This window comes from Balearica regulorum, chromosome 7 (assembly GCF_011004875.1).
Source record: "Balearica regulorum gibbericeps isolate bBalReg1 chromosome 7, bBalReg1.pri, whole genome shotgun sequence".
NCBI classification, from domain to species: domain Eukaryota; kingdom Metazoa; phylum Chordata; class Aves; order Gruiformes; family Gruidae; genus Balearica; species Balearica regulorum.
Genome location: NC_046190.1, coordinates 15,467,123 through 15,488,389, shown reverse-complemented (window position 1 = coordinate 15,488,389; position 21,267 = coordinate 15,467,123). Strand labels below are relative to the sequence as shown.

Below are 21,267 nucleotides of genomic sequence, written 5' to 3'. Positions count from 1 at the left end.
TGTCAAAATACAGAAATGTTCCACTGCATGTTTTGTCTCTCACTGTCTCCTTTTCTGCCTTGCCCACTAGGATCATGGTACATTATCAGGTTCAGAGAAGTAGATTCATTAATAGGTGAATTTATCATCTTTAAGTATTTAAACGCTTGTATAAGCATTTCTATGAGTTAATAAAAGTTGTGTTTTCTCCAGGTCTTGGAAAAATATATACACCTGCAGGAGCAGGAAACAGCTAATCTATGCAAGTCAAATCCGAATGCAAACTGCAGCAGTCATAGGAGACCTCTGCCTTCAGAGGAGGGAGTGTGCCTGCAGGAGGAGGGAGTGTGAATGCCTATAAAGCTGCTTCAGTTTCCTTCATCTTTTAAAACTTGTTTTATCAAAGTTTCATTACTTCAAGTCAGAAACAAAGTAGGCAATGAACTGGTACACATTATGCAGAGGAGAATACTCTGGGGAGGTTATTGCAATAATGGCAAAAGCCTGGAAGAGAGCATACAGCTATTGCTTTGTGATGGAAAAGTTGGTGGTTTTTAGAAGCTCCTGTTAGATTTGTTTGTATTCTGTCTTAAACTGTTAGTTCTGGGTAGGACAGATCAGTCAGGACAGCTCCCCAATACCGAAACTGCTGCTTCTTCTGGGAACATGAAATTCCTGATAAGAATTTTTTTCAGGTCTGCCTACCCTCCTTTTAAAATCTTCACAAATTCAAAGTGGAAGAAGAATTTTTATCTAGTTCAGGGCTTAAAAGAATGTATGGTGTGCTTGTTGCTGTTATCTCTGTAACCTGCATAAGTGAACTAGCTATGGGTTATTTCACTCTATTCAAATACTACCCTGAGAGCCTACTCTTTCAAATCAGAATATACGTGACCTGGCAATGTGCGCTTGCAGCCTAGAAGGCCAGCCATATCCTGGGCTGCATCAAAAGAAGCGTGACCAGCAGGTTGAGGGAGGTGACTCTACCTCACTATGCTGCTCTTGTGAGACCCCACCTGGAGTACTGTGTCCATCTCTGGGGTCCCCCACAAATGAAGGACATAGACCTTAGCATTCATGTTCGGCAATGTGGTCTAGTGGAGGGTCTCCCTGCCCGTAGCAGGGGGGGTTGGAACTAGATGATCTTTGAGGTCCCTTCCAACCCAAACCATTCTATGACCTGTTGGAGTGATTCCAGAGGAGGGCCATAAAGGTGATCAGAGGGCTGAAGCACCTCTCTTAATGAAGACACGCCAAGAGAGTTGGGGTTGTTCAGCCTGGAGAAGGCTCCAGGGAGATCTTATAGCAGCCTTCGAGTACCTAAAGGGGCCTACAGGAAAGCTGGAGAGGGACTGTTTACAAGGGCATGGAGTGATAGGACAAGGGGTAATGGCCTTAAGCTGCAGGAGGGGTGATTTAGATTAGATATTAGAAAGAAATTCTTCCCTGTGAGGGTGGTGAGGCACTGGAACAGGTTGCCCAGAGAAGCTGTGGATGCCCCATCCCTGGAAGTGTTCAAGGCCACGTTGGATGGGGCTTTGGGCAACCTGGTCTAGTGGAGGGTGTCCCTGTCCATGGCAGGGGGGGTGGAACTAGATGGTCTTTAAGGTCCCTTCCAACCCAAACCATTCTATGATAACTATTGAGCAGCTGCAGGCTTTCTCAGATCTTCTCAGAGCTGTGTGTTTTTTGAAGCAGCCCAGATTTAATCTCCAAAAAGCCTATGTAAGTCCCTGAGAGAGAGAGGCCAAACCCTGCCTGGAGTTTCTTACTGTGATCCCATTGCAATCACTTGTAAGGGAGGGGGCAGCTGATGGCAGAGTCTGGCTCAGTCTTGTTGATGATGATTTTTTGGGAAGCCTATGTGAAGATGTGTGTCTCTGCTGTGTGTATAGACATTTGCCTGTAGCTCTGCCTCTTATTAGAGTTTGCAGCTTCTTCATGCAGGTGAATCATTCATGAGAGCTGTGAGGTAGAGCGGTAAACCTGCACTGCCTGGTAACGTCTAACTGAGATGGCATAGACACACCAAAGGAGGCAAGGAACAGTGAGAGAACAGTCTGCAGAGCTCTCTTCCATCTCAGTTATTTGAACCCATGTCAAATAGGAAGGGGGGAGCACAGAAGACAGACTGAACCTGGCAGTAAGCTAAATAAGGGTCATGTGCTAAAGGAATTCAGGTGGAATTTTTGTTCTGGAAGAGACAGAAAAAAGGTTCTGAAAGCCAGCCGACTTGAGGACAGCAACAGGAGCTCCTGACATAAATAGCTTTTCCCTCTCGGCTGTCTGTTGGTGGCCTGTGACTTGTAACTGCACTGAGACCCTGCCACTCAACAGGTGTGTCCCGATTACACAAATAAGTGCAGTTGGTCCGTGTGTGAGCCATCCCTGCCACAGGGCCAAGGTTGAAAGTGGGGCTTAGCCACTGTGACCTATTTGTTCCTCTGTATGACCCTTCCAGTCAGGCCTGAGGCAGGCCGGTGACAGCTTTTATGCAGACAGCAGATTTTATCCACAGAAGAGATTTGGTCTCAGCAGATCTCTGCAGACTTGCGTTTCCAGATGAGCTCTTCAGTACTTAAAATGTAGCAAAATGTGAAGGACTTTGGTACATTAGCGTGCTCCATGCAGCTGCGAAAATATACAGTATGACATGTTGGTGTTATCTTCTGTAACATGGTATACATTGTTGCAGACACTATTGTTTTGGCACACGCTGAAATTGTAGGCGGCCAGTAGAAGTCTCACTGGGATGCAGTAAGGCACAGAAGCTCTTGCTATTGCAGAAATACCATTTCTGGTGGCAAAGGACTTTGGGGAGGGTATCATTGAAGGCAAAATACGTTGGAGGTGAAGCTTTAGGAGGACATGTGCTTAGTCTCTGGCTGAGTAATTCTTTCTTTCGTTGCTTTCTTTTGGGGCCCAGGCCAGCAACTGCCATGGTGGCTTAGGTCGCCTGGGTCAGTGTTGCTGTGGGGGGATAGTCCTAGTCTCTCACTTCAGCAGCTGGGAAGCGGGGTCCAGAAGGAATATTCTATTTCTTTTCGTAACTCTGCCAAGAGAGAGAGGAAATCCATAATTTGAGCAAAATACTTTAACTCTTTTTGTAGAGTGGGGTGAGGTAGGAAGAGGGGAAATGAAAAATCCTTTATAGTGGGTAGCTTTTATCCTGGAACTCTCTCAGGCTGTAAGAAATGTTCAGCCTTTCTTAGTATAACAGTAAAGAGAACTTCCATCAGGAGTGCATGCAATTGGAAACATGCGTTAGCTCAGGTTGTGTGTTGCATGGTATGGTTTGGGACCCCGATAGAATGCTTTCTTTGATTAATTAGCTAATAACAAAGGTAGCCTTGTATGTTGTAGATCACGGAACTTTATATGCTGTTGATAATTATGACCCCCTAGCAGAGTTGGTAAAGTGTTGGACTCTGGGCTTTAAGAACATTTTGCTTGAATTGCATTGAGTTTTCACATTCAGTGTTTACTGGTTCCTTCATCCTGTGTTTTCTGTCATCCTTCTAGGATGTTGGGCTGTACTTCAGCTGATTTCTGATGCAGGGCTGCGTAGGTCCTGGTAAAAATAGCAGTCCTTCCTCAGTGAGTCAGCCTTCAGCAGTCCTGAAGTTCATTGTTGGGTGGCTTCTCTGAGAACATGAATGCCAAGATCTTGACTTCACAGAGCACTTAAGCATGTACTGAATTTTAAGCATGTGGCTTAGTATTTTGCTGGATTGCATACTAAGAAAGGTCAAGGTATTCATTGGATGGTGGATAGTGGTCTGTCCACAGTGTTTTGTCTTCATAAGGTGGGTTAGTGTCCTGAATATTTGGATATTCAATTCAGTTGCTGAAGTGGGAGGTACTTGGTTGTCAATCACTCAGGGTAGATGTGTGATGTCTGTTGATGTCTCAGGTGATCATGGAACAATTCTTAAAGATTTGCATGAATAGAAAGTCTATTGATCATGATTGAAGCAAAATGGTCTTTTTAGGGTAAAAAGGGATTTTTTTTTATCAAATTAAGTTTATACAGTTATGTCCTTTTTACCTTTCTAAGATTTGAGAACTGCTCTTGTGCACTGCAGTGATGCTTATCACCTTTTTGATTGTATTCTGGGAGTTACTTTGGGGGTGCTGTTGAGGAACCAAATCAAATTATCAAATTATATTGGCACTTGATTACATCACTGGGCTTGAGTTAATTTCACTTCTGGTGTAGGGGATCAAATGTTTCTGAGCAACACTTGAAAATCATTGCAATTCAGTCTCTGCTGCCTAGTATTGGCAAAGGGGAGGGATGTATCAGTCCAATTTCTATATCCCCTTTCTCATGGCCTCCATATGTTCTGTCTCCTTTCTTGCCTCTATTTTGAATAAATAAAATATCTGGGAAAGAAAAAGTGGATGCTTGTAAGATATTTTAAAAATAGCTGGATCCTGAATTGCTATATGGCGGAGACAGGCTGGATCAACAATGTATCTATTAACAGTAAAACTACAAAAAGACAAAACAAACAAACCCCCCCAAAACCCCACCAGACCTCCCCCGTACAGTCCTCCCCACCCAACCCTTTCCCCTTCCAGACAGGAACTGTTGATTCATTTGAAAGAACAAAGTGTCTGTTACAGGAGTAACTGCAATAGTGAAGTGGTACTGTGGGCCAAGCCAATGTGTGACTCTCTTCTGAAATTCCTCTTTCAGCAGCAGGAAGATAAGGCCTGCCCCCCCCCCCCCCCGCCCCGAGTAGAAAAGTGACCAGCAGCATAAGATAGAGGCTGCTTTTTTTTGACCTTGGATTTACCTTTTTCAGAGCCTTGGAAATTACATCTAGTCTTAGTAGGGTTTGTGTGTTGAGCTCAGGATGTCTGGTTGGGCCAGTGCGCATTGGGAGGGGGTTGTGGCGTGAGTGCATTTTCCATCACTGTGCAAGCTGGTGACTTAAAATCCGTACGTGGGGAGAACTTAAGTGAGGGTTGAGTGTGGGGAGGAGAAGTGTTTTGGAGTAATGAATGGAATTGGATGTAGGCGGAGAGTCTGAACTCTGTCTGGGAGAGTAATAAGCAATGAGGAGGCTGCTGGACCTGACCTGACTTTTCAGTGCTGTGCATTCCTCATCTCAGATGCTATCTGGCCCCATGAGCTCCTGCAAGTGCTCTTTTTAAAAATGGAATTCCTCTTCTTGCAGCCTAGGCTAACTCTATAGGTTTTGGGTTTGGTTTTTGTTTTGTTTTTTTGAAGGGTTGGGAGAAAATAAAGACCTCGTAGTTTCCTAAATTCAGTTTTATTTGATGTGGCTCTACTGATCATAAACTTAGAGTTGCAAAGCTTTCTAGGGGACAAAAAGCTTTTCTGTGTGAGGTTTTTGTTTAAAATGGGTCACATGCCCAGGAATGCAGTCAAATTATAATGGTGACTAAGTGCCGGAAAGCATAGAAAAGGGGAGAGAAGGGTGAGCAGAAAAAAAAGGAGCCGGAGGCGATGGAAGGAAGGCTGGGAAAATGAGAATCTGGCCAGGCCTCAGGGCCAGGTTAGAGATTCCTACACCCATTAACAACCTCAGGAGATGTTTATTTACAAGGAGCTAATCTTTGTTTTTAAAAAAATGACAAGTACCCAAAAATCTCAATTTTGGGAAGTGAGTTGGAGGCACAGTAGGGATGGGAGGAGGGAACTGGTTCTGATCGGGTACCAGTCCCCAGCTCTGGGAGATCTTCCTTTCATCCTATACATCTGGGAGCACTGGCTGTTGAGAAATGCATGAAAGGGGGATAAACTCTTGTAATCTAGTAAGTGGTTCACAACCCCTAGTTTAAGAGTTTCTTCATATTTGTGCTTTTCTGATCTTTTCTACCTAAGCAGCTCCACCAAGGATATTGAATAATTAAGTTTATGGTATGAGAAAGATGGGACCTAAAGCTGCCTTTTCCCCTCTCTTTAATCAACCCTGGATCGTGAAACTAAAACAAATGTTGAGCAGCTGCTTGAACTGGGTATGTTCATGTAGACTCTAAAGAGACCTTGGTCCCAGGTCTCAGTGGTACCTACCTTTTGTCACCTCTTGAGCTGTGTTTATCTTGGCTTGTCTCATCTTGTCCCAATAACTTTGATTTGTATCCCAGCAATTTGGTAACTTTGACTGTAAGTAGAGAATTTTCCAGCAATGTGGTGGAATTCTCTATACTTCGGTGAGCTGCTGCAAAAGATAGTCTGTCTTGGGGCATGTGTGCATTGGGTAGTTATACAGATGAATAAATTTTATTTTTGAACATATCTTGATTTCTAATTATTATATCTGGTAATGTGATTGTCAGGTGGGTGAGGGTCTGGAGCAATTTCTTTAGTAGTTTTCTGGCTAGACACACTCTTCTGGCTTCTAGTTTCAGTGTTGTCCTGACTAGTGTTTCCGTCTGTTCTTGTATGGTGTCATCTTAACTGGTTTTCTTTAGTCTCTATTAGAAGAGTGATGTAGTGTTTCTCTGTTCTGGTAGTTTCTTTCTGTGTTATTCTTGTTTTAATTACATTTTGTCTCAACTGGTGTTGCATTCGGTATACTAGATCAGGTCTTGATCAGATTTAAGGCTTATACACTAGTGATCATCAGAGATGGCTTTCTCTGCTGATAAGCACCCACTCTGTTCGGTGTTCCTTTCTTGTCAACTCTCACGAGTGCACTTGCTCTGGTGTGGCTCAGGCACTATCAATGTTTGCCAGTTCATCATTTGTGGAACTAGAGTGAGAGCATACCTGTGACCAGCTTGAGTGTATTTGGTGTCCGTATAGCATCAGTCCTGGTTGATAATCTCATCTCTCTTCCTTTGTCTGCAGAGAGGCTGGCATTCCAGTGAAGGAAAGGGTGAAAGTATCTCAGAACTGGAGGCACGGACGCTGCCAGAGGGAGACGGTCCTGAAATGGAAATGCAAGCAAGTGGCTCCTTTCTCTTCTACTTTGTTTTGTGTCAGCTGCTGTGGGGCCTTGGATTTGTGTCTGTGCCCTGAAATGAGATGATTCCCGCTCCTTGTGATTCACAGGGTCTTACAAGTGATGCTGCTGGCCTCTTTGGGATGTTGCTGGCTAGCTGGATGTGGGGTAACTGGAGCTGCAAGACGTAGAGATTCAGTCTGAGAGTCAAGAGCTGCTCTCTTAGTAAGAGGTTCAATTTGGCATTGTTCTGATCTGTGCAGTTCTAGTAGAATTTAGCAGTCTTTACTACAGACTTCAAACTGTTATGTTCCTATCTATTGCTGTATTCCATGAGCAATTTTTTGTGCTGCTCTCACAATGAGCATAACTTGATCCCAGACATGGACTTATGTGTCCCCTCAAAGTGCCTGGTTTGTGTCCCATGCTTTGTCCTGGCCCCTGATCTGGATGTACAAATATAAAATGCTAATTGCCATTCTTCCTCCTTCTGCTTCTGCATTCTCCTACCTTATGCTTCCCTCCTTCACTTAAAAAAAAAAAAAAAAAAAAAAAGGTGTATTTGACATTAATGAGAGGAGATTGTCGTTAAATTCTTGCTTGCAAAGAGGTACTCAGCTTTCAAGGCAAAGCATAAGATAGGTCTCTTGTCTGAACAGCACATCTAAATTTCAGCTTTTCACGTCATCAGACAGAAGGAGAAATGAGAAAGACTATGGTTTGTGAGATGTTGAAGAACATGGACCTGCTACTGAGCTTTCATGCCTTTTCATGCTGTGTAGATTGAAGTGATGGATAATGTGCCACTGCTTGTCTAAAGTCCTGGGAACAGCTTTAATGAGCAGAGTGAGTTTTGATGCAGGTTGTATACCTGCCTTTGAAGTGCTTGTGACCATCTGTGAAGACAGATTCTGTGGATGTTAGAAATCATTACTAAAGCAGCTTCCCAAGTGAAAAGACAAGGACTGATTTAATGAGGCCACCATCCAAACTGCATCCTCTAATTTTCATTTGTCCTGCTTCAAATTTGTTACTTCTCCTTATGAAAAAAACATAGAAAAAGGTAAAAAGCTAAACTGCAGCAGAAGAGCCACAGAAACTAGCTGTAGTCTAGGTAAGCTGGGTATTCATTTGCTTTTAGAGGACTGTGTAGGAGTGGAGGAAGGAAGGGGAAATCAAAGTCCACCGAAAACCAAAGCTGATGCTCCAAAGATGCCTCTTATTTTTTCCATGTATATGATCAAGTGTCCAATGAACGTTATAACGTGCTCAACTGCTTCGTCCGTGTGACTAAAAGCCTATTATTGGAGATGAATGCAGGCAAGCAGGAACCTTCTATCTAATAAGCAGTCTTGTCCTCTTGCTTGTTTCTAGTCCCGTCGTGCCCCCCCCCCCCCCCCCATTGTGATGTTATGAGGTGTGGCTGTGTGTAGCGGCTCTGCTAGCACAGCAAATCATGACCTCTGAGGATGAATGATCTGCAAAAAAGATGGAGACAGGTTTTTATGAGAAGCCCCCCTGCTCTCAAAACAGTTTGTTCTTGAATAGTTTGAAAACTGAAAGACTGTGCTCATGCCTGGAGCCTGTCTGTAGGAAGCTGCCACTGTCCCATAGACAGCAAGGGGCAGATAGGGTGTATGGGCTCTTCTGAAAGATGGGCAATAGAAATTGAGAGGTTACTCTGCAATTGCTTTTGGCTCAGCAGTGGAAGAGGTATGAATGTAGAAACATACCTCCTCTACATGATGAGCACAGTGTTCTTAGAAAGCCTCAGGCTTACCCTGCTGCTTTACGTATTAGCATACAGAGAATGCAGGAGGTGGAAGACCGTGTTATTTGATGTGACCTGCCTCCCTACTCACACATGTGTGAAATAGTGGCAGCTTTGTGGTTTCTGCTGTGCATCAGCAAATAATGTGCAGGATCAGGCCTGACTGTTTGCACCAAGAGCCTCATATTAAAAGCTCTGTTAGAAATTCTTGGCATAGCTTGCAAATGACTGATAGTCTAATTTCTTAAAAAGTACAGGGCTCATGAAGAAGGGTCAGGGAGCCTTAAGTATTTCCTATTTAAACTCACCAGACTCTTGGCCATCTTCTCTTTCAGAGATTCCATGCTTCCTTTTCCTCAGCTCTTGGTTAGAAAAATACAAGCAGTGTGATCTGCTTTGTATGTTGCTGGAGAAGCTTCACTTCTTAGCTGTGCTGCTATATTAAGCCCTGCTTTTGCATGTGACCAGCAGCTCCAACTTCACAGTTTTCTTGAGTAGGCATTTGCTTTTGTTGATATGTTTACATGTGCGATCTCTTTTTTTTCTTTTTGTGTGTGAGGTTTTTTGTTTTGTTTTCTTGTCCCCATCCCCACATGCCCCAACCTGCTGTCTGTTTGCAGTTTGATGCCCTGGATGGAGCTGGATCGCGAGTATCTCTACCTGTCTCAAGCAGAGAACATCCAGGCCTACCGTCTCTGTCCAGATGGTACAGGTTTGCAGCGTCACCCTCAAGCTATCTTCTCCGGCCACCGGGAGGATGTATGTCGCTTTGTTCTCGTCAACTCCCACATCGTCAGTGGAGGGGGGTAAGTTGGGCGAGTGAAGGATCCCAAGGAGTGTGGCAGTGAAGTTGGAAAGGTTGTGTACAACTCCAGCCCAGAGCAGAGTCGTCAATCTTGCTACACAGTGTCCTCATGCTTGGCTGTGTTCAACTGCTGCTGCTTCCTCTCTTATGATTTGATTCTCTCCTGAAAAGGTTTCTACTCCAGCAATGGAGAAGCTGAGTCTCACACTATAGACCTTACAAAGTGTCCTTTTCTCCTTTGAACTTGTGTAGATGTTCACAGGATTGTTGAATCAGGATTGACTGATCAGGCATTTTCATTTCTTTCCCTGTTAGGGTAGCTAGACTGTGTTCTAATATTCAGAACTGCTGGTTAACAGGGGCCATGGTGGTGCATAAAGCTTTCTAGAGACAAGTATAAGTTTATTAGATCTACTGATGTAATTGTGGAGAGGGGGGAAACTGCCAAGCATTCCGGTACGCACACACTTCTCCAATTAATTTTGCATTTGACTGGCCTTTTACAATTAGAGCAAATGAGAGAACTGTTATTTATAAAGTTTTAGCTTTTGATATACACAGCACTTAAGCACAGAATTGGGAGATGCAAGCATGGCTGTCTGCCCTGGATATCTTGACTTTCCCCTGTGAACTGCAGCCCAAAATTCAGGTGAAAATGAAGGCATGCATTTAAAATACCTGTAACTGTATTGGTTGAAAAAAGTTTAAATGTCTTCGTAGTTAATTCAAAGCACAATACCCTGCTCTGAAATGAATGAAAAGCTGAGGCTTGAACATGGGTAAGAGTGACCTCTCACTTGTCCTCTTACTCCAGCCATTCAGTACCCAGCCAGGATTCTGGCAAGCTCAAAGCAGTAGGAGGAGGAATGGCTGCTCTGCTAATTTCTGCAGCTTAATGCAAAGTGGAGGGTGGAAAGACAGCCAGGAAAATTTTCATGTGCGGTAGATCAGGCTTTGACTGACCAGATGTGGGATTGCAAGAGAACAGGTGAAGTGTGAGGAGTGGAGGGTTAACAATGCTGCATGATTTTCAACTCCCATGAGATATCAGTCGTGGTCTTTTTGTGGCACTCCTAAGCACTAATGGAAGGTGCGTGGCCAAGGGAGATGCAGCTGATACAGACTACTTGCCTGGGGATTTGTTTTTCAGAGATGGAAATATTGTCCTTCACAAGATCCACAGCTCCTACAGCTTCAAGTTCTCTGCGCATGAACAGGAGGTGAACTGTGTGGACTTCCAAGGTGGCCTTATTGTCAGCGGCTCCCGGGACAGAACAGCAAAGGTGAGCAGCGATGTTCCAGCAGCTGCAGGTGCTGCTGCAGAGGTTACCTCAGAGGTCTTGTGCCATGAATATTTAAGTGTCAGCAAAACAGTTGTGAGCCCTGTCTTGAATGTCTGCAGGAGGAGCATCTGCAGGAGGGTATCTTGGCATAGCCTCATGTCTCTGAAAAGGTGCTTGCTGTGCCAAGCATTTGAGAAGGAGATTTGGCTGTACTTGATGACATCAGCTGCTGGTTTAACTAGGAAGTGCAGAAGGTGGCAGCTGATATTTTGGTTCTTTCACTGTACATCTGGCTAACCCTGTAGTGGAGATCCGTGCCAGTTAGTCTGAAATTTGCCATATTTATCTTAAGCACACCCTTGCTTTGCAATGCAGTTCTACTTCACATATTCTGTTGTATATTTGATCTCTAAGTCATAGCATGATGTGTTTTCCAAATCTGTGTGATTGTGGTTTATTTGTTTGTGGTTTGTTTGATGTGGGGTTTGGGGTTTTTTTTGTTGTTTTGATTGTTTTTGGGGTTTTTTAATTTTTTATGGTTCTTGGTTTGCAAAGCAGGAGTGAAGTTAGACTATGAATACTGTTGGCTCCCATTTTTGTCTTCCAGTTGGCATCACTGAATCCTGTCATGTTATTTTTGGCTATTTCTTTTTGAGGCAGGACCTTGTTGATTTCTGTCCTTCTGGATCTGGTTGGCAGTGCCGTGTTCCTACATGGACCCTGGGAGTTGCTCTCCTGAGCTGTAGCCAGCTCTGTTTTAGTAGTTTAGGAAGCTGCATGTAGGTGTTTCACCCTTGTCCTGTTGGCACGATGCAGTACCTGTAGCATCTTCACAACCACTTGTTTCATTGTTAGAATTGGTTGCTGTATGTTGAAAGCTTTGGCTGTTGCTCAGGGTAGGCTGATGGATACTCTTGGTCCCTGGTACATATAGTAGAGCATTAATGGAAGTAAGAGGAAAAACTGCTATTCTTGTGTTGCACGGGTGGAAGCTGGGGCAAAGAAAGACTTACATGTCTCTTTCAAGGTTTTATAGGAAGTGTGTGGTAATGGGTAACTATCTGACAGGCTGCTGAGCAGCATGACCCTATCTATTCTTGTCGGTCGCTCTGTATGGGTGTATTCCTGGGTAAAATCACTCCCTGGCAGAGCAGTGTTCATATGCAAAGGGCACTGTTGGGGATGCTGCTTGCCTCCTGGGAACAAGGCCATGATGCTGCTTTGTCTCACGTTTAAGCAGGGCTGTGGACCCTTTTTGCTGGGAGAGTGCCTTCTTGCTGCTTCGCTGACAGCTGGAGGACAGACCTCCCCGACCTTGAGAACAAATTCCTGAAGGCCAGAGGGGAATTCAAGGCTGTTTTTCTTGGAGCTAGTGTGAGATCTTGCCCACCCAGTGCTCCCCATAGCAGAGGCTCTAGAGATGTTCACCTCCTATTTTTTATCATCTCTTTTGTAGGCTGCCTTGTTTGCTTGAATGAGACTCTTGGAGGGTGGAAGGGAATCCCTACCAGCCTTTTAAAGGGGCTGTAAGTGTCTAAGCTATTGAGGGCTCTGCTGAGTGTTGATTAGGACTAAGCCCTGAAGAGCTGCTAATGTACATTCCTGTGTGATAGGCACCAGATAGTGTGCTCTGAGCAATATTTTTAACCTGCAGGAGATAGGGATGCCTTAAAAGAGTTAAGCTTTTCTGCTGCTTTTGCTGACACTAGGTGCTAAATTCCCCGCTGACAAGAATAGCCTGCAATCCTGGGCATTATCAACAAACAAACAAATAGGGCACTCCCAGCTTTGAAGTGAAACATTGGGGGTCGGTTACAGAGAGCTGGGGAGCTCAAATCCTGTGGGCCAGGAGTGAGGGCAAGGTGGGCAAAGTGAGGGCCACAAGCAGAGGACCCAGCAAGAATCTGGGGGACTTTATTTAGGACCCAGAAACAAAGATGTGTGTGTGGTGTGCATGTATGCACTGATGGGGGAGGGAAGAGATTCTCTTGCATTGTCAGTGAGCAAGGGGACCCTGTTTGAAAATAGCCTGGGGTACACTTAAGAAACTTCCTTGAAAGGGGATTGTTTTATAAAAAACTCCTTTACAGCATAGCGAACAATTAATTTTATAGATAGTATGAATGGAAAATTTCCAGGGATGGTACAAAGTCTTCCCATACTGTTCAGGAGGACAGTAGAGATTTGAACAAATACCACTTCTGGTTTATTTAACTACAGAAGATGAGAAATCTGTGAGTGCTTCCCTAGAGAGCATGTGGCGATGGGAGTGCGCTCTCTGTTCCCTGTGATAAAGTGGGATGAGAGGTGATGCTCATAAGCTGAATTTTGCGTAACTTTAAGTGCTTGTTTCTGCCAGTGACTGAAGGCTCTGCTCCTCAAAAATAAGTAATGACAATTCAGGGAGAGGATCTCAGGAAAGGTAAACATGGCAGTTTTGGCAACTCTTCCAGCACAACATTGGCAGTGTGCATCCTACCTTCTGCACCTTCTGGGTGATGTGGCATAACATACATCTCTCTCTTTAGGTTTGGTCCCTGTCCGCGGGCAGAGTTGGGCAGTGTCTACATACAGTGCAGACAGAGGATCGAGTGTGGTCCATTGCTATCAGCCCATTATTAAGGTAACTGAGATCTCTTTATTCCCAATTTCCAACAGAAAAAGGAGTTGGATAGGCTGTGTGTCCACAAATCTCTGCGGCACCAGAGTGACTCTTCAGGGACTTGATGTGGGTGGAGGCTGATCAGATGCTTGTGCCTGCAGCAGGAGCTCAGGGAAGAGCGTGTGGTCTTTGTTCCCCAGAACAGTTGAGTGGTCTCCTCATAAAGTGGCTGTGGAAATGGCCCTGTGTTCCTGTTACTGTCTCAGGGGGGACCTGTTCGTTCTTACTTGCAGAGCAAACTCTCTGACTTACTCTGCCTTGCTAGTTAGAAGCAATGAGCTGGATCCTCTTGAGGTCTTCTGTACTGAAAAGATACAAACTTGTGTTCTCATTCTCTGGCAGAAGAGATGCCAGGCCAAAAAGGTCCGTGCTTTTTTGCTTGGGAAGCTAGCTTGGAGCTGTGTGCAGTGGTTAGAGAGCTCTGTTTTCTTGGTAAATTCAACATACTGGACTGGGAAAGATGGAACTGAAATTCAGGGATGAGGTTTTCCATCCTCTACTGCCTGTAGTCCTGTGCTTCTAGTACAGGTGTAATGCTACAACTACAGCTTCAGCATGGGAGCAAGGGCAGTACCTACACCAGGGTCTTCCAGGGTGTTTTTCAAAGTGCTGCTATTCTTGAGTTAGTGAAAATCTGAAAAACTTAAACTCTGACTGTTAAGATCTTCCACTGGTCAGCAATGATCTGTCTCTTTGGTGCACTGTTAAGCTGGTCTTCTGCATGCATGAGAGTCTTTCTCAGCCTTCCTCAAGGGAGAGAGGAAGAAAAGCTGTTGTTGCTGTCCATATGATATCTGCAACTAGTGAATTTTAGGCTCATGCAAAACCACAATACTTCCCACAACTGCTGTCCTCATTAGATTTGCAAGCTTGTTTTGCAGGCAGCAGAAACTTAGTGGTATGGAGCTAATGGTATTATCAGGGAAATGACCCTTGAGGCCTGCTATGATTTTGCCATTGCCTTGTCCCATTGCTCTGAGTGTTTGGGACAGATAGTGTTTTTGAAGACATGCCATGTGCGTTAATGCTGCTGTAAGATGTTAGATAGGAGCCCTTTGCTGTCTTCTGTGCTGTGAGGGCCCCTTTTCTAGCAGACAGGCTCTGGCTCTAGCACCATGGCTGGTTAGAGCCCAGTGGCATGCTGCTTCCTACTCTTAAGTGATGACCTACTGAGGTGGCCTCTTGTCAGGACAGTGTTCCTCTCCCTGGTGTGCACGCTTGTGCACGCTCTCTGTCACAATATTTACCCACTGTCTCCCCACCCCACCCCCCTTTCCTCCCTGCAGGGTGATAAATGGGAGATGGTGGAACAGCTACCCCATGAACAAGTGGGCTTAAATTGTGCACTCTCTCTTTTTTTTTTTTTTTTTATGAGACTGTGGACTGTACTGGCCTCCCCCACTAGCCCACCCTACCGCCCCCCCTATACCCCTCCATATTTTGGGGGGGGGGGGGGGTAGAGAATTAGAGCCAATTAGCCACGTCATTAATTCTTCAATTTGACGGCTGATATAGCAGGGCCTGAAACACGCTGCTGACCCCATATAATGGGAACCCTGCTCCTTAACATATTGACGATGGGAGAAGTTAATTAAAATTCCACAGAGAGAAGGTGTCGGCTAACCTATAAACCTGTCGCTTCTCAGAACAAATCACAGCCATCCTAGAAGAGAGAGAGAATCAGAGCAGGAGGGCATGTGGTGGGGGAGGGCCAGGGCAAGGGGCAGGGGAGATGAATTTTTCACTAATAGGTTTTATTGCTTGCTGTCTAATGAGGGTGAGTATCAAAAAGATAATATCTGGTTTCTAGCAAGATCTGCTTTGGGGAGCTCTGTGGTTTCTGCTTTATTTGCAAGAGCCCATATTTCAGCCATATGCATTACCTATGCACTTGTGTGTGAAGCTTTTCCTCCCTGGCAGCCCCGTCCTTGCCAGAGCTTGGATGCATTTGTTCCTCAGTGAGGCTGAACATGGCCTGTAACCTCTACTTCCTCCTAAACATTTGATGTGCCCTCCTGATTCTCCCTTCTGACTTGTGGTGGTATGAACTGAGAGCTTCTCCATAAGAACAGATAGTTCTGCTGGTGTAGAACTGCTGTAGAATCAGGCTCCAACCACCTAAGTATTTTGGCCCATCATTGCTGAGAACCTACCAGCTCTCTCTACTATGGACACATAGAGCTCAGGAACAGCTCAAAGCAGTTGTGCACGGTGGGGTAAGAGCAGGGAGGGCTTCTCTAATTCTAGCCATTCAACAGGACTTTGGAGAGGCTGCAGTTTCCTGTCCTGGAGGTTTGCCAGGACTGAGACTCCCTAGAGTAGTCAAGGTTGTGTTCTTACTGAACCTCAACTGTTAACGGGCAGGATGGGAACTTTTCTTCTTCCTTTTCAGTGATATCTCCCTCTGTGTGAAGCTTCCTTAGAAAGTATCCCATGCGCTCCTGACCCACAGCTGGGTTTTCTGCTGGACTGCTTCTCTAATAGGCAATGCCTGTACACCCAAACTAAACTTCAGAGACTTGTGTTCTTAAAGTGTAGCTCCTCTGGCTTCAGCCATCTTTCTTGGGTATTCTGTTTTGATTTGTCTGCAGTTTCCCTACAGAGATCTTCCTGAAGATGCGCTGAGCTAGAGAGGAGGCTTCCTTGTTCTTTGTAGTGATGCTGGGCTGGATGCTTGGAGGATCTGCAAACAGAATGATGCCTGTAAGGGAGATTAAGTAGGGTAAAAGGGCACCAAGAGTACGGGATCTTCTCTTCTTACTGTGTATGGGAGAACCGTGCTTAGTCCTTTGTATAACCCCTTCAGCCATGGAAGTGCCTTCACATCCATGTTATTGGAGCTTCGTTGCTTTGGGGATCCCTAACAGTGCCCTGCAGGGCAGTGGGGATGGGGAGGGCGTTGTGTTCCTTCTGGGTTTTCAGCAGGTCTTCTGTGTAGCTATGCTGCTCAGTGCGCTCGGGACAAGTCCCGTGTTGCCTGTCACATCAGGGACTAGAGAAGAGTCTGAGAGTATCCTTAAAATAGGGTGCCTCAGCTTGCTCCAGCAACTGTTTTAAATGGTCTCCAAAGCTGTCGTACTCCATGGATTAGTAAAATGCTGTACTTAGAGAGGCTGTGTACCCTAAACCATGTTTCTTAGCTACTTGTAATCCCCTTCCCCCCGAGTTCATTTGCCTTTTGAACTCTGCGTTGTGCAGATGTTAAACTTTCATTTGCTGGTGCTTACTGCAGTGACTTATGTGTGCTCAGGGACCAGGGCAAGCCTGAGTGCAGTGGACCAATTCAAATGTGCAAAGTGAGGCAAACCTGGGGATTTCTAGTGGAGTAGTGGCACCTTCATGCTTTGCAATTCCTTGAGGTGGCAGTAGCCAGGGAAGAGAAGTGACCAGTGTACACTGTTTAATTTGAGGGACAGGTTTATGGAGAAAATGAGGTCCAATTGCCTGGCAATTATGGCTGCAGAAACATAAGGTTTATGATATATGTTGTACTACTGAAATGTTCCTTTATTTAGGAGAAAAATTGTTGTAATGTTTTTTCCATAATGATAGAGAAGCTTGGAAACTGGAGGGGAAAGAAACAAGTGGACCTTGATGTTGAATTCAATATTAATCTTGGATTCAGAAATTCTTTGGTATTGGATTAAAAAAAGTAAAAAGTATTTAAATCTAAGCTGGCTTCTCCTGCTGGGTCTGGCCACTGGCATTTGCTATTTAGGTTTTTAAATATTTACCATGAGAGCTGGTCTTCCCATGGTGGTACTCGAAGTGTGTCAGATTTTAAACCCAGAAAAGAGATGATGGAGGCACAAAAATGGTTTTCAATGTGCAACTATAGATAGAGAGCTAGGAAATCTTTGGTGCAATTTGGGGCAATGTCAGGCCACCCTAATGTGCCCTACTGTGGCAGAGATGTGCTTTGGGTGTGTAAGCCCAAAAGATGGTCTCTCCTCTTCCAACTGTGTACATGACCTCTCCTTGCAAATGTTGCCATGGTGAAGTGCAAGTTTACTCCAGAGAGGAGGAAAGTTTGTACCAAAGACTAGCTATCTGCATCGAATATTTAATTTAAAGTAAAATGAGTAGTTCTGTGAGCAGTTGAATTTAAAAAGCCAGGCTTGCTCTACCTTTTCTATTTATGCAGTGCTGTAGCTGAGACCTGACTCCTCTATTTTAACATGCTAATTTGAATTTCTGTTAACCTAATTGCCTCTCCCATGGAATATTATGGGGAAGTAATATCTGGGGAGACCTCAGACAAATTGTAAAACATACCCAAAACTTGTTGGGGAAAGGAAGGAAGAGAACGGTTACTGACAGGCACCTTGACTGAATGGGCCTCTCTTCCATTGGGAACAATCAAAATGATTAATTTTGAGGGCTTCTTTTTAATGGTTATCTGGAAACTTTTTGTGAAAGTGCAACAATCTGATCTTGCAGATTGCATTAGAGCAGAACAACCCACTTGAGTCAGAGCAACTTTGCAGTAGTTTTAGCTGTACAACTGAAGCCCTAATGTGCAGCAGTTAAAATGTTTGATAATGTTCCCCCCACCCTCATTTCTTGCTCCACTTTTATCAGCAGATATCCCCTACTGCATATCAAGATGAGCTGTTAGCTGTAGTGGTGCTCTGTTTTGACGTAGCTTTGCACAGTTAACCTCTCTGAGTCTGCTAGGATGTGGGACAAGTAGGTTTTATTCTGGTTTGTGCATTGCCAGCAAAATAGCAGGCAGCAATACAGGCAGCAATAGCTCTGCTGTCCTTGGGGATCTCTGTAGAGCCTGGTTGGTTTGAATAATTGAGAGAGGACTCTGACCTGCAGCTGTTTCTTAAGCAGGGGCAGGAAGAACCTGCTCAACTGTGAGATCCCAGGGTGGACTTGCAGAGTTAGTGGTGGCGTTAACTACCATCTCTTACTGACCTCAGAGAGTGATCTGGATGTGGTTTTCTAGATATATGCTATAGTCATAACTGACTTGGTGCTCTTTCACCTCCAAGCTGAAGAGCAGGAAATGAGTATCAGTTTCTCCCCTCTGGAGCTAAAATGACACCTGTGTCTTATCCATGTGCCCTGACTGTTCCCTTGATGATGGGAGGAGGAAGACTTTCTTTTACCTTCTTAATTGTGTGATAATGACTCTGGTCTTCCTCACGTGGGTGAACATACATGTCCCTTTTTTCCTCTCCTCTAGAAACAAGCACATGTGCAAACACTTCTATAAGTTGAGAAACTGTGCAACTTACCTTTCTTCAGTTTCTTTCCTTTGCCCTCTAAAGCTCATACGACTGATGACGTGCTCCCTTTTTGTCACTTTTGGCCAATACTCTATATATTTTCTTTGACTGTGTGAATTGGCTCACTAGTGTTTGTGGGCAGGTGAGCTGGTTTTTGGGAGTCAGTAGCTGAGTTAGATACCAGACATCTGTTTCTAATCCTGTGGAGCTGTATTGCATATTGATTTTTTTTTTTCACCCCTGCAGTTTTTTCTCATCTTTTCCCTTGCTTGAAGGGAAAGTCTGTCTCAGAAAGCTTGGGGGAAGCATCTTTCTTGTGCTGCTTGGTTTGCACAGGAGAATCCATGTCTGTTTAATCGATGTGACAGAAGAAACTTAGTTGAGGGGGCTGGCAGCCTTATGGTTTGAGGTTTCTATTTCCAGTTTGCGATCATTTTCTCTTTGCTTTTTAAATTCGCAGGGGGAGAAGGTAACTTCACCAGACCTTGGCTGCTGTTTACCTTTGCTCGTCTGTGCAGTGTGCCTTTGTTTTTCCACCTTTGATCAGTGTCCTGCCAACAGATAATTTAGCAATTGCATCCCAGGGTGGAAGTGTGGAGTTAATGTTAAAATTAGGGGTTTTTTCCTTTCCTAACTTCTCTGGCTGATGGAGCAGAGAAGGGGAGAGGGGAGGTGAAGAGGGCCATAAATTCTAGACCTGGTGATTCTGCTCCTTGTAGAGAAACGAAAGCCTCTGATGTCTCTTCAGCACTTTCATTAACATTTAAATTAAGGGTTTGTTTTTCAGGCGGCTTCAGTCGCAGCCCTTTCATAACCTGATGCATGGAGGCTGTTCTCTCTGTCTCTTTTTCTCTCTTTTTCTAGCTTGCAAATCAGTGTACAATAGTAATCACTGCCGTATTTTATTTTCTGATCTCTCAGGAGGGCAGCGACCTGACAAGCTGTACCAGAGGTTCAAAGAGAATCAGAAACAGAGTGCAAAGGTAGATGGGCAGGGGGATGCCAGGTTTCACTCCTACAATTAGAGCAGTGTCTGCTCCCTCCCCTGCCTTTCAAAGGGCTGCTTTTGGGGGCGGGGAGGGACAGAGAGGGATGGACCTTTCTTGCATGGTGAGACCCCCAGGTGCAGATGTCTCTAACCAGGCTCAGCTTCCACTGTTACTCCTCCCAGATGAGGCCAGAGGTGTCACTCAGAGGATGCAAGCTCATACCCTTGAGGTGGGAAGTGGAGTTGTAGTGTCCTAAGATAGCAGCCTAGCCCCTCTAAAGGAGTGTTGATTCACTCTGAGGACAGCAGGAGGCTGGTCCTCAGCCTGCCATTGGCATTTGAAAGGAGGGTGATAGTGGAGGATATTGCCCTGAAGTAAGAAACTCACCTGCTGAAGTCATGTCTGCTCTGAGCACTGCACCTTATTGTACTGTAGAGGAGATAGCTGGTTTGAAGTGTCCATTTGGATCTTCTCTTACAATGGCCTAAACTAGGCAATGCCTTGCTGTAGGTGGAATAGGAGCTAGCTGGTTTAATATCAAGGAGAAGAAACTTGACTTCTATCTGCATCAACAATTGTGTAAAAGTCTGGGAACAAGGGGATAGTTTTAGGAATGGCAGTGACTTGCAGAGGAGAAGTGTAGTCGGTTTTATGTAAACACATGAGTCTTTGTCCCAAAGCTCTTTTGGAATCTTCCACTTCTCATCTCCTACCAGTTGGTCACCATCAGTAGGCTATTATCTTCTGCGGGCTCTCTGGTGGGAGTTGGGAGACTGAGTAGCACTGAACTGGAGTCTTTCATGAGGTAAAAGTGCATAAAAGGCAGAGGAAATGAGCCAACACATGAGCAAAGTGTTTAGCATAATGAAACCTGCAGCTTGGTTGCTGTGACTGTCACATGGTTCATGTCTTTGCTCTGCCACCACCCCAAATTTGTTTACCTTCCACTAAGAGCTTCATCCAGGTGGGCTTTGAAGGATGCCAGCGGGATGAGAGCAGCAAGCGGGCAGTGGGATTGGAAAGGTATTCCTTGCATGCTGGTAGATATGGTGCAGAAAGAAGGGTGCCAAATGTTTCTGTTTCTTCAGGATTGGTCTTATGTGTGCTGATGGTGGCCATGTGGCTCTTCTGGAGGACCTAATTCAAAATCATGCACTTGTAGAAGCCTCCTCTATATGCTGAAAAATGTTTCTGTTCTGGGGTTTGGATTTTTTGTCCTTTTGTGTGAACTACCACAGACTGTAGTCTGTTACTACTTATGTGGCTGTTGTCAGGTTGAAGTATCATGTCTAACTGTTCTGTTACTGAGTGTGTGGTGATGACTGTCAGACAGCGAGTGATTCAGAACAACTTCTCAGGGGCAGGTGATCTTGTCCACATTCCAAGTGCTCTAGAGCTGTGTGGTGGGATGTGCTTCTCTGATCGCATCTGACCCATGCTCTAACTGTTTTGTACCACCCATCTGATAACTGTGTCACTGCAAATGGGTCATAACTGTGAGAGATTTCTGCATAGTCCTAAGAACTACCACCATCAAAGTCGTCTTGGTATCCGCATCCTGTATAATGCAAGGGGGATTCAGAACATCTGCTCTGCACTACTGGCACCCATCTGTTCTTCC

At 44.8% G+C, this 21,267-nt stretch overlaps 1 protein-coding gene across 4 annotated transcripts in view; it reads left to right on the top strand.

Moving 5' to 3' along the window:
* Positions 1-21,267, top strand: part of FBXW4 (F-box and WD repeat domain containing 4) — a 60,846-nt gene that overhangs the window by 5,023 nt on the left and 34,556 nt on the right. For 3 of the 4 annotated variants that reach the window (XM_075758101.1, XM_075758097.1, XM_075758098.1), the window contains exons 2-5: positions 6,806-6,901; positions 9,291-9,476; positions 10,626-10,758; positions 13,287-13,381. In XM_075758101.1, the coding sequence (XP_075614216.1) occupies positions 6,806-6,901; positions 9,291-9,476; positions 10,626-10,758; positions 13,287-13,381 (510 nt within the window). The remainder of the gene's footprint in view (positions 1-6,805; positions 6,902-9,290; positions 9,477-10,625; positions 10,759-13,286; positions 13,382-21,267) is intronic. The other variant, XM_075758099.1, reaches the window with a different exon arrangement.